Raw genomic sequence first — 13,755 nt, 5'->3', positions numbered from 1 at the left:
TCCAGGTCTACCAACATCATTTCTTGAAAAGACTTTCCTTTCCCCACTGGGCATCCCCTCTGTCAAAAATCAATCTCCTTTGGTCACCCCTTCTGGACATCCTTGTCAAAAACCATTTGACTGTATATGTGAGGGTTACTTCTGGACTCTATTCTGTGTCTTGGTCTGTGTGTCTGTCTTTGGGCCAATACAACATTTGGATCACTGTAGCTTTGTCGTTGTTTTGAAATCAGAAGTGTGAGGCCTATACCTTTGTTCTTCTTTTTCAAGGTTGTTTTGGCAATTCAAAGTCCCTTGAGATTTCATATGATTTCTGGAATGAAGTTTTCTATTTCTGAGAAAAAAAAAGTCACTAGGATTTTGACAGGGATTATATTGAATCTGTAGATTGCTTTGGGTAGTATTGACAGCTTAACGACATTAGGTCTTCCAATTTAGGAACACAGGATAACTTTCCATGGTTTTACCATTTTATATCTTGCTTAAAAAGGTCTTTGCAGGAACTTCCCTGGTGGTCCAGGGGCTGAGACTCTGCGCCCCCTAAGGGGCCCAGGTTCAATCCCCCATTAGGGAACTAGATCCCACATGCTCCAGCTAAGACCCGGCACGGCCAAGTAAATAAACATTTTTTAAAAAGGTCTCTGCAATCCTAAAGCTATAAACTTGTTTTTCCATATTTTCTTCTAAGAAGTTCTCCTATTGATACATTTTCTTCTAATAAACTAATTTTAGTTTTTACGTTTGGCTCCCTAAGCTCGCTGGATTTTGTTTTTCCTGGTGTGAGAGTCTTCCCATTGTGTTGGTGTTGAATTGCTACCCTTCCCCTGCTAATCTGAATGCTGCTTGTATCATAAATTAAAACCCTAGATAGTTTGTCTTTAGCCTTGCTATTGTATTTTACTGTATTGATTCATATGTCTATTCGTATTGCCATTGTGTTTTAATTACTCTGTGTTTGCAGCCTGGAAAACCAACTCTTTCCCCCACCTCATAGTTCTTCTTTTTTAGTATTTTAAAGATTTTTCTGTATATTTTCACTTCTAGACAACCATTAGAATCATCTTCAGTTCCAAAAGACATTAATGGGATATTGATTGAGGTTGCATTGATTTGATAAAGTAATCTTGGAAAATTGTGACTTTTTTACAATAATGGGTCTTTGAGTTTTTGAGGAGATTTTATTTTCTAATTTCACTACTGTCACCACAGTCCCTAGGAAACCTGTCTGCTTGGATTAGTCACAGATTGCCTCTGTGAAGCAGCTCTGTGCAGGAGAACTTCAGTGACGATGACAATGTTCTGTATCTGTGATGTCTGATACGTGGTTATTCTGCGCTTGAATTGAGCAGCCACAGGTGGCTTCTGAACACTTGAAATGTGACTAAGGCAACTGAGGAACCGAATTCTAAATTTTAATTAATTTTGACTAAATTTAAGTGGTCACGCATGGCTAATGGCTGCCATATGACAGTGCAGCTTTAGGATGTGTGAATAACTATGTAATTTACTTTTGTAAGTAGTTCAGATAAATAGCAAAAGAATTGCTGATGTGTGTAAAAGACACTCTGTGAAGCATCCCGGGGAGTCTAAAAATCATATTAATACAAATTCAGTCCTAAAGAACTTAAACCCTGTTCTAGGTAAAGGACAAATTGTTTATAAATATTAATGCTGTCAGGAAAACATAATTACAAAAAATGTGCTGTGAGTATTTGCTCAAGAAAGAAAATTCATATCAGATTAAAGAAACAGGAAAGACTTTGTGAATGAAATACTTTTAGAGATTGACCTTGAAAGAATTACTCAAAACCTAAGAGAGTAAGTATTAATAACAGAAGATTTCTGTCTTCTGAAATGTGGAAGAAATAGAGAAGAGGGGAGAGAATGAGGTGTTTAGGGGGAATAACTGTGTTAGATTCCTAGGGCTGCTGTAACGAAGGACCACAAATCTTGTGGCTTAAAACATCAGAAATGTATTCTCTCACTAGAGGCCAGAAATCCCAAACTCAGTCACTGGGCCGAAAGCAATCCATACTCCTCTAAATGATCTAGGGGAGAATTGGTTCTCCGCTTTCTCCAGCTGCTGGTGGCCCTGGCATTCTTTGGCTTATGGCCACATCACTCTAGTTTCTCCCTCAGGGGTCACACGGTCTCTTCCTCATCTGTCAGTGTTCCAGTCTCCCTCTTCTTCCCTCTCATAAGGATACACGTGCTCATGGGTAGGGTCACCTGGATAATCCAGGATAACCTCTTCATCTCAAGACCCTCAGGCACACCTGCAGAGACTGCCCCCCTGCCATGCCTTTTTTGCCATATAAGGTATTGTTCATAGGCTCCAGGGACTAGGACATGGACATCTTTTGGCGGCCCTTCTCAGCCTACCACAGGATCCAGTCTGGCTGGAGTAGGAATGACGACAGCCACCAGGCACTGAGGGACTTGCATGTGGGGGATGGACCAGGCGCTCCATCTGTGCTGTTTCACGTGCTCATTGCAAGAGCGCTGTGTAGGCATCAGGAAATGAGAGAGGGGTCTAGGGTGACTGTGTCTTCCACCTTTGATGACTGGGAAATGGTGATTAACAGAAATCGAAAAGTCAGGAGGAAAAATGGGTTCCAAAGGAAGATTAATGAACTCAGCTTTGGCTTTTCATTTGAGGTCCCAGCAGGCTGTGCCCAACAATGGTCAGCCTCAGACAGAAACCGAGGAGCCCTACCCAGAGTTCTGATGGCTGGGTTCTCCTACCTTTGTTTCCCCTTTGGGTTGAAAGCAGATGATAAAAAGTACTGAATTTGAAGTCAGGAGACCTGTGTTCAAGACTTCCACTTACTAAATGTGTGAAGTGGACAAGTTATTTCATTTCTCTGAGCTTCAGTTTTTACATCTGTAAGAGAGGAATAAAAAGCCCCTCTCTGTCCTCACATAGTTGTCGCAAGGAATAAATGAGATAGCATTTGTGATGTTTTTAGCAAGTCTATTGTAAGCATTCAGATGGTTGTAAAAAGAAGAGCAAAATGTTTAATATGTCAAAGTCACATTTTTTCATTTGAAGGTGCTGTATCTTAAAGTTACCTGGATCCTAAGCAGTAACTATTAGTTTTGAAAGTCCATCAGTGGCTCCTTTCCACTCTCCATGCTTACACCATGTAAGTGTCTTCAGTGCCACCCAAGACAGTTGACTCCCTTGCTAAACAGACGACCTGAACTCTACTTCATAGAACTGACTAAGCCCAGCAGGAACGAATCATTCAACCTCCTGCCCTCCTGTTTAAAGAGGTATCTGTACCTACAGCCACTTCAACCACCGTCCTGCCGGAGCTCGGGTAACAGCCCGTCTTTGATGTGAAGTGAATACACCCTCCCTGTGCTCCTGACATGGTGCCCTCCCTCCTCCTGGGCTCCAGATCACCCAGCCGGGGCCCTGGGGGACATCTGCATTTGGAGAGCTCACCTCCAACACAGAATCTTGGAACCAGAGTCAGTTACTTCTCTGCCCACCCTCCCCAGCTTGCTTCTACCACCCACCCCCTCAGCTTCCTCTATTTCCCATCTTAATTAGTGCCATCATTGATGATTTTTGTCATTTTGTTTTACTCCTTTCTTTCCTTTGCCATCTCTGTGCCCATCATAATGAATGGCAAGGATGTGTCAGGGTCCAGGTTCAGACCCTCACTCTTTCTCTCCTCTGCCCTCTGCCCCCATTGCCCACCCCGGTCTAGCCTCACTGTGGCCCTTGTTCTCCCTTGGATCAGTTCTCCTGAAGTAACCTTCCTGCTCCTCGTCTCACTGCCCCCGGCTCACCCCTTACACTGCAGCCATCAGGACCTTTCCACAACACACCTGCTCTAGGGCTCTTTGGAGGCACTCCACGACAGCACAGAAAGTCCAAACTTGGGAGAACGACATTGCCTGGCCCAGCCCACCACCCTATGCCCTTTCTGTTAGTCCCGCTGAACGATTCCCAGTCCTCCAGGGGTATTCTGCTTTCTATCCCATCCCTGTGCTGCTTTTGTCTAGAATGTTCTCTCTAATGCCATCTACCTGGTGAATGTCTGCTCATCTTGCCGTTCTTAGTTCGGGTTTTACATCCTCTCTGAAGCCTTGCCAGGCCTCCCCAGGAAGAGCTGATAAGATCTTTTTGGAACCTTCACCGTGCCCTACACAGGACTCTATCATTTCATCTGTAGCCAGTTTGTTTCCCCACCATAATCTCTTGAAGGACATGAAGTATGTCTTGATCAGCTTTGTGTCTTTCGTGCTCAGCACAATATCTGACACAGAGAAGATGCCCCAAATATTGGCTGAGTAAATGAATGAATTATGGAACTTTTAAAGCCACATGATGCATTAGAAAATGTACAGGAAGGAAGAACTGATAGAATGAACTTTTTAGAGATTAATGGAAATACGTGATTTCTAAGGAGACTACATATTTACTTCCCAAATAGAGATAAACGTGGCCCAGAACCCTAAGTCAGTGAGCAAACTCTTCATAAATCCCAGGAAAATGCGAGACACTTCCCAACACATCAGAGAGCTCACAGCTCCACTGGAGCTGGAGGTCAGCATTCCCTTTAAGAATTTGGTTTCTTAACCACTCATTCATCACAATGTTAACAACAAGCTCCATTCAGGCTAGTAGCATTTACTGGATAATCACTGTTGATCCACCTTTCACTGTGCAAAAAAGATACATTTTAAGGGAGACGATTTGCAACTAACATCATGGCTGTATAACTTAGCTGTAAGAGAACAAACCCTCTCTGAACCATAAATGTCCTTGATCTGGGAACTTCTAAGTCCAGAGATCCCATACTTCACACTTGATTTTATATATATATATATATAATATATAAACACACACACATCTGTCCTGGCAAGGACTGACTTTCTAAACAGAAAACATTTTGCCGGATCTGACCTGGCAGACAGTTGTGAAGTAATAAACAAAATTTTCTGCACTGTCACCCCAGGCACAAAAAGTTCTCACGGTATTTCCTGGTTGTCTGGGGCTGCCCCCCGGCTCTGTTCCCCAGACGGATCAACCTCCTAATGCAAAGCACGGTGCCCTGACTGCTCTTTCTGTATTGATACTTATCTGTCTTCTTCCCGAAGCCTGTGAGAAGACCATTTGATAAGTTAATTTACACTAATATCATACTGAGTAATAATTATAGGGGAATTTGCATTTTTAACAGGAGAGTGTTGATATCTAACGCCTCACCCTAGGGCCAGTCTAATAAAGGGACATTTCTCACTGTTGCATGTCCCTTCCATGTCTTTTCACATGGAAGGGACATGGTGCTTTAAACATGCTGAATGAACCTTCCGCCTAGAGTGACCTCGCTTACCCACTTTCCGCATCTCCAGTGCAGTGAACCCATACTTTAAGACCCATCTCAGTGTCTCTCTTATGCTTAGGGGCCTTCTCTAAATTCCCCAGGTTGAGCTGGTCACTCCCTCTTGACTTTTTATAAAACTTTGCATACTTGCTGTCTCAATGTCTTTAACTTTTTATGCATTCTTCAACTGACTTCAAGGTGACATCTGCCCCCCAAACTCCAATGCAGCTAGTAACTTCCCTGTCTAAATCAAGTAGGCATATTTCAGTCCTTATCATCCTTGACTTCTCAGCAACCCCTGACACTACAGGGGAAAAAAAGCCTTCATCGCTAATTTTTTCTCTCGTCCCTCTTAAACCTCTCTTCCCTTGGCTTTCTTTGTAGGACAGTCTAGACTTCTCTATCTCTTTCTCCCCCTTCTTTGTTGGCTCTCTTTCACCTAATCTCTAAGTGTTGGAGTTCCTTATGGCTGTATCCTGGCCTCCTTTCCCTTCTCACGCTCTGATCTCTCAATAAGCAAACTCTTCCACACCCACGGCATTAATTAGCCTCCATATGCTGATGACTGTCACATTTACATGTCCAACCCAGACTTCCATCCCGAGTTCCAGTCCATACATAGCTGCCGATCCCCTATGTCTACTTGGGTTTTCTCAAGTACTCCAAACACAGCAGGTTCAAAACCCTGATTGTTCTCTGCCTGAGAGAAGAGTCCCTCCATCCCTGAAGTTAGCTGAACCAGAAATGGGGAGTCATTGCTGACCTCCCCACCTCTCCTTTACCACTGTGTCCAGTGGATCATCCTACGGACTCTACCTTCTCAATACTTCTCTCACTGTTGACGTCTCTCCGGCATTGGTACCCAAGGTTATCACCTGACTACTCCAGTAGCATGACTCACCACCCAGCATCCACTTGATGCCTCCACACACCTTTCTATACAGCAGGCAGTGTTGTTTGAGGATAGATTCATTCATTCATTCATAGAAAAAAATGTATTCAGGCCCTACTATATGCTGGTTGTGACCAAGACAGGCAAGTGCCCAATCTCCTGGGACTCTATTAACAGCATATGATTGGGGTACCTAACTTAATAGGAATAGGGTAGGGAAAGCTTTTTGAGGAAATAATGTTTCATCTGAAGAATGAGTAGGAATTAATTAGGCCAAAAGAGGACTGGTGGAGGAAAGATCTTGTCGAACAGATGAAACATCGTGTGCAGACGTCTAGAATCAGGACAAAGCTTTTGGCTTAGTGATTTCCTGTGGCATCTCACCACTTTTAGGCAAAGTCCAGAGTCCCTCCCTTGGCTTTTCATATACCATCGGTGGTTCTGGGAAAAAGAGGGGCCACAGAGGGGCTCTAAGACCCTGACGGCAGCTCTGCACTCATTCCTTTGGAAAATGCTCCTCCCCCCAACACACACACACACACACACACACGCGCGCGCGCATGCATCCACTGTGATGGGCCATTTGCCATTCGTGGGGGCTGAGAAAACTGAGCGGGCAGAGAGTGAGAGACAGTGAGAGACAGAGTAGAGGAGATGCGGCGGATACTGCTGGACACAGCCAGGCCCTGGCAGGTGGCAACTCGAACTGGGGGTGTCCAGGGGGTAGCAGCCCCCACAGATGGCAAATGGCCCATCACAGCGGATGCGTATGTGAGTTGGGGGCAGGAGCATTTTCCTAAGGAATGAGTACAGAGCTGCCGTCAGGGTCTTAGAGCCCCTCTGTGGCCCCTCCCTGGAGAAGGCAATGGCACCCCACTCCAGTACTCTTGCCTGGAAAATCCCACGGGCGGAGGAGCCTGGTAGGCTGCAGTCCATGGGGTCACAACCAGTCGGACACAACTGAGCGACTTCACTTTGACTTTTCACTTTGATGCATTGGAGAAGGAAATGACAACCCACTCCAGTGTTCTTGCCTGGAGAATCCCGGGACGGGGGAGCCTGGCGGGCTGCCATCTATGGGGTCACACAGAGTCGGACACGACTGAAGCAGCTTAGCAGCAGTAGCAGCAGTGGCCCCTCCCTTTCCCAGAACCACCAATGCTGTACAAAAAGCCAAGGTAGGCACTCTGGACTTTGCCTAAAAGTGGTGAGATGCCATAGGAAATCGTTAAGCCACAAAGTAACATGGCCAGATTGTAAAATCTACAGGGCGAGGGTTTTTATCTTGTTTGTTCACTAATGTGCCCCAAGCACCCAGAACAATACGACGCACAGAGCTGGCATTCCATTAGTAATTGCTGAATGAATGAATGTCTATTATGTTGTACTGCCTTATTTTGCAATCATGTGCTTAATGTCTCTCCCTTACAAGATTCAATCCTTGAAAACAACTGTGTCTTATGCACTCTTGCATTACCAGAGACACGGTATTAGTGCCAGCACCCGGTGACAGAGCAGGAGCAGAGTGTGGGAGCAGACACCAGAGGCCAGGTCCAGAGTGGGGCAAGCAGGGGCCATGTGAGAACTGCAATTGGCCAAGGAAGGCTAGAGCAAGATGGAGCTGCAGAGATGGGCCAGGGCCATAGAGAGTGTGGGCTTTGTCTTGAGAACAGTGGGAAGTCACTAACATGGGTGATGAATCAGGAGAGCCATGTAGTCGGATTTAACCAGAGACTACTTAGGCTCCGGAGTGGGAGAGTGGATTGGAGAGGCAGGAAGAGTGGGAGTCTGAGATCCAGGAGTTGGGAGAGATGATACTGGCCTATGGCAAACTGGAGGCAGGGCAAGAGAGAAAAATGGATGGATCTGAAAGATATTAAGGAGGTAGGCTCAACTGGAATTAGTGATTAGTTAGACTTCAGGGTGAGGATGATGGAGTAGCCGTGGATGAATCCCAGGTTTTCAACTTGGACACCTCCAGTGGAATGCTTGCCTGGGTGGCTTTGGCACTAACAGTGCAAACTCAGTGAGCTGGAGCACACCTGAAAAACGTTTCTCACATGTTGCTTTGCATGGATAAATTTGTGGGTTTGTATAGTTCAGAACACGGACTATTTATCGATGTTAGGAAGCATCCCGACTGATCAATGCTTGCTTTCGAGCCCACTGGTTTCCTGTGAACCGCTGGACTTCCCAGACCGCGCTAGTTGCCTTGTATACATCGTGAAGGTGTTTCAGTGAACTCGCTGCAATACAAGTAAAGCCCTGAGGCTTGTAACAGAACTCTGGTTGACTCGAGCAAAGAAGAAAAAGAGAACAAAACTATCAAACCATCAAGCCAATTTGGACACCCATCTTCTCTTCTTCCCAGTGTAACCTGACTTGACAGAAGTGGGGATGATTTCATTTGAATGGAAAGCATGCCCACGCAGCATTTTTAGAAAAGCTAGATTTTACCAAGTACTTTTTCTTACAGCTACACTGAAACAAATTCACTTCCCAGATAAAGAAGTCGGTTTTTGTGCTTTGGGTTTTTATGTTGCTATTTCCTTACCTTTAGGGCAGACCTTTCAAGCTTTTGTATATCTAAGCAAACCAGTTACTTGATGAGCAGCTCTACTTGTTTTCTCAGAGTTTTGCTGTTCCATATAGCCAGTGTCTTGGTTTAAGCCAAAGGGAATTTGTGGTTTCTGAGATCAGAAATTCAACTACTTTGTAAAATGCAAAACTGGTGATGAAATTAGGTGTTTGTGGAGACAGTCTTTGGTTCTAAATGGCACTTAGCTGCTTTACTGGTACTCTCCATTATTTTGTAGTAAAAGCACGTCAACAACAATAACCTGTACCTATAACAAAAGAAAAGAGTAATGTTGGAACTTCTACTAGATATTCTGACAAGTCTTGCTTAAAAATATGTATCTTATTCCATTTTTCTCCAAACAAAGGACAGAGAACATGGAAAAACCTTTCCTCCCATCTAGTGGCTGGAAAATATAAAAATGTCCTCCATGCTGGTCTTGGAATTCCAGGCATTAGGGATTGTCTGACATTGAGTTGTTCGCTCGGTTAAGCAAAAATAAATTCTAAAATCTTTACCAAAGCTGAGCCCAGTGGAGAAATATATATCCATGATGATTCACTAACTGAATTCTCTTTAGTCAGTAACATAATTCTCATCAAGCAGAAAGAAGGTCATGGTCCCACCTTGTTAATCTGAACCTATAGTTAAAAAAAGGTAAGACTGTACGATTCTGCTCACTGAAAAGGTGACTTGAGTTATATTTGCCTCTAAAGCTGTATCAGTGCCCCAGATCTCTCCTGACCCTTAATGGCTCCTTGTTGGCCCCACCTCTTGACAGCGCTTTTTCTCAAGAGCTGGATGTGCTGAATTCACTAAAGAGAGCCAAGAAACTGTCCCCGAACCTGGCTGCCTCCAGGGGCCTCAGCTCCTGAAAGCTGGAATGCCAGGCTCCGCTCCTGGCAGCTGGGCCTCCGAGCAGGGCTAGCCCAGCCCGCAGCAAGGCAGGTTGGGATCCGTTATGCCGCCCAGGGGATTAACGCTTGGTCTGTGTTGTGTGCCTTGAGCAGATATCAGAATCTCTGCTGAACTGTGCCTCTCTCTGGTGATTCTCACAGATTCAAAAGATGAATTTCGTGTGCAGTCAGCAAAGTTCTGAGAGATCCAGAAAGAAGAGGAAGGTCAGCGAACCAGTGAAAGTCTTCATCCCTGACAGAAAGTGAAACTTGGCTGCCTTTGCTACTTTTATTCTAAAATAAGTTCATTTTGCAACAAGTGTGCATGAAGTGTTTTAGTAGGAAAGTAAGTTTCTATCACCAAAGCCCTTTACTAAATGTGTTGCTCAACTTTCTGTGTTAATTCACTAAGTGCTGAATGACCGGGTAGGACATGGGTTCACTTGGCCACAAGGAAACGAGGTCACCAGGACTGCTTGGGGCCAGCATTACTTTGAGGCGGAGTTGGAGATGAGACACCCTTTATAGCTGGAAAAGAACCACAGCAGCTCTTTGGAAGAGAAACACACTGTCCTTCTCAAAGGAAAGAGGATTTTCTTTGCATAATTCAACTCCCCAGGTACTCAGACAACCGCAAAAGGTTTTAACTTGTTCTAACCTGTGTGCTGGAATCCCTCTGCAGTTCATTAGAATTCCCACAGAATCGCATAGCATGTGTGAGGCAGTGCTGATCCAGGTGTGATTTCTGGGTTAACTTCAATCACGAGGTTAATCAGCTAAGTGTTGGACCAAAGTGTAGTCTCTCTGTAGAGTTCCCCAAAGCCGGCCCTGCGCCCTCTTCTGCTGGCCAGCCCGAGACGGGGACGGGCTGCAATGCAGGAGCCTGGTCCCCTTCCGAGAGCCCCTGTGACACACTCCCCCACCCAAACTTCAGCTCGTCAGTCTGTAACCTGCACATGATACCCCCAGTCCTCCCGTCATTCTGGGAGAATTCTGATAGACTTAACGATTAGCATCAGATGAATAATAAATGTCAGTGTTATTTGAATTATTTCTATACCATGAAATTTAATAATTTAAATGGATAGGACCAACAAGTTAAATGTAAGTGTGTGTGCTTTCTGGTTAAATAAAATCAAAACACAAGGTATTTTTTGGCTCATCTACTTTTCTTCATTCAGATCGGTGTAGTAAGGATATCAGGACCTGGAGTGCTTGTTAAAATGCAGACTCCTAGGCCTGCCTCATTTCTATTCATCAGAACCCCAGGGGGCCCCTCTGGAGAGCTCCCTGGGTTCTAATGCACTTGAAAGACTCAGAACCCAGGACAGACCTCTGATCTGGGCTGAGAGGAGACCCTCAGGGGCCAGACGTGCACTCAGCCAGCGGCAGCCTGTGGTTGTCACACTCCCCTTCGGGAGGCTCTCCAACTTCCGATTGCCCACAGGCAGCCCCCCAGCTAGGGTCCTGAGCTGGGCTGTGGCCCCGAGGCCTGCCAGGGAGGAGCGAGTTCCCTTCCCCCAGCATGTGGAGTGTCCTCCCACGAGCTAGCCCTGCCACTAGGAGGAGGAGGAGGGGGAAGGTACCGGCTTATTACATCCTTGAGAGAGCCGGAGCCTGAGTCACCGTAACTTCTCTTAAGAGAATCCTATGAAGAGATTAGCTGTCTAGTAGAGGGATTAGGTTTGTTGTGTGTCTCCAGAGCGCAGAGCGTAGACCAGACTGGCAAAGGCTATAGGAGGCCACTCGCGCTCAGTGCCAGGAGGAGCAGAACTCCACAGGCTGGCAAACTCCGACAGGGCAGACCCTGTGAGGCCGAGAGCCTGCCCCGGAGCCTCAGGTGTCTGAACACCAACAGCTTCGTCAGGACCCCAGGGGGCTCTGACTCTCAGAGCAGACGAGTTATAGGCAGCAATTAGTCAATCTGGATTTCAGAGAGAACCATTTTGTTTAAGAAGAAGCTCTCAATCTATAATTTTCATAAACTTAGCCTAAGGTGGGCGATCCTTTAAGTCAAAGTCTAGAGCCTGAATCTGTCTAGATAGTCTTTTAGTGCTTTTACTGTCTCTATTAACACCCCTCTCCTGCAGTGGGTGCCAACAGGCGGGGTGTGTGTGTCTGATGGAAAGAGGGAGAGAGACAGAGAGTGTGTGTGTGTGTCTGTGTCTCAGCAGCAGAGAGAAGGCGCTGGACCCGTGCCCTGGCTAGGCACATCAAGGAGACGTGTTGTCAAGAGGATCCGAGAACCATGAAGACGTGAACTCGCTGATTTGACATAGCAGAGCTCAGATGTGCAGCCAGCTATCAAGATGGGAGGGTGTTCAATTCTATTTACTGGATAATTTGTTGGGATGGGGAGAGGAAAAATTTTTTTAAAAACCTTTTTGTAGCTTATTCATTTCTGTCCTTAATAATAACGGAATGAATAACCACAAGTTCATCAGAAGCTAGAAGTTCGGTGAAAAGAAGGACAACTCAGACCCCAGCTGGGGAGCCTAAACCGCAGCGCTCTCGCCATTCCCTCACCCCAACAGCGCTGGCGCTTGCAAAGATCTGCTGCAGGTTGCCTGGAAACTGGGATGTCGTTAAACTGAAATCTATGCAAGGGAAATTTGACTTGGGCTGCCTGCGGTTTTTCTGTCTTTACAGAAAATTGGTCTAGCTGAAAGAGGGTTGGTGTAGCTCACGACTGCCACCAGCCTTTGAAGCCAGGCACCAATGCCACACCTTCCTTTCCCTTCTCAAAGGTCCCTCTGGCGTCAGGGTGCTTTCTTCTCCAGCTCACCTCTACCAGGAAGAGACTGGAAAGATTCACCAGTGTCAAAGTGACCTTCACACAGGTTCAGAGTTGTGTATGTTTTGTTCTTTTATTTTTAATGGGAGGATAATTGCTTTACAGTGCTGTGTTGGTTTCTGCCATACACCAACGTGAATCAGCCACGGGCATACATACGTTCCCACCCTCTTGAACCTCCCTCCCACCCCATCCCACCCCTCTAGCTTGCCACAGAGCACCAGGTTGAGCTCCCTCTGTTAAGCAGCAACTTCCCACTAGCTGTCTATTTTCCACATGGTAATGTATATATTTCAGTGCTACTCTCTCAGTTCATCCCACCTTCTTCTGTCCCTGCCGTGTCCGTAAGTCTGTTCTCTATGTCTGAATCTCTATTCCTGCCCTGCAAATAGGTTTATCAGTACCATCTTTCTAGATTCCACATATATGTGTTAATATATAATATACAATTCTTTTAAAAAATAACACTAACAGAGCCAGTTCTCAGAGTGTCTTAACATTGTCAGTTCACGGTTTCAAACCCAGTAGTACTGGATCTTTAGAGATTCCCAGGAAGTTTCCGGGTTTATAGTAAAAATAATTCTCAGTGGTGGAGACCCTCAGTCAGAAGGAAGACCCAGACGATAAAATGAGACCCGCACTGTACTCGTAAGAGTCAAGGCAATGAGCAGCCCCGCCACGGCATGGTCCGAGATTCTGTACAAACGAGGAGATGCCTCTGTTTGTTCCAAATGTATCCTCTTCAGAAATTATTAGCGCATATATATGTGTGTTTTTTAAAGGTAATATTTTCAATGTGGTTGTGTGTTTGTGTAATGAGGCCCTGGCTGAGACTTGCTATGTAGTTCGCAGTTTCCGTTAGGATGAGGGCCTTAATTAGTGGGCTCTTTGGTTAGGCAATGGTAAAGCCAAAATCCTACCCAGAAATGGAAAGACCTGAGGTGCTAATCGACTCACATCACTTCCCCTGGGTGACTACATCTCTACAAACAAGGAATGTCAAAGTCGTTGAGACTAACTCTTGGAGGTGGCAGACTCACAGTTACCAGTAGCCGACTGTAGGGGAGGCAGAGGGTCTACTGACCCCTACAGCCCAGCCGGAAGTTGGACATGAGATCTGCTCAATAGGACCCCCTTGGGGACAAGCCTCCCTAAACACTTTATCTGGTCCTAACTGTGCCACGAGGTTCAGCTGTGAAGGTTTCCCCGAGATGGGAGTGGTGAGGCAGCAGGTTCAGAGAGCCAGAAATACC

At 45.7% G+C, this 13,755-nt stretch overlaps 1 protein-coding gene across 1 annotated transcript in view; it reads left to right on the top strand.

The window, feature by feature from the left end:
* HORMAD2 (HORMA domain containing 2) overlaps positions 1 to 10,797 on the top strand; it is a 67,102-nt gene extending 56,305 nt beyond the window's left edge. The window contains 1 exon segment of the mRNA XM_070385565.1: positions 9,871 to 10,797. Within this exon segment, the coding sequence (XP_070241666.1) occupies positions 9,871 to 9,975 (105 nt within the window). The 3' untranslated portion in view covers positions 9,976 to 10,797.
* Positions 10,798 to 13,755: the final 2,958 nt, after the last annotated feature.

This window comes from Bos mutus, chromosome 17, assembly GCF_027580195.1.
Source record: "Bos mutus isolate GX-2022 chromosome 17, NWIPB_WYAK_1.1, whole genome shotgun sequence".
Classification (NCBI taxonomy): Eukaryota; Metazoa; Chordata; class Mammalia; order Artiodactyla; family Bovidae; genus Bos; species Bos mutus.
Note: the sequence above shows the minus strand (reverse complement) of the source record. Positions and strands in the feature narration are given on the sequence as shown.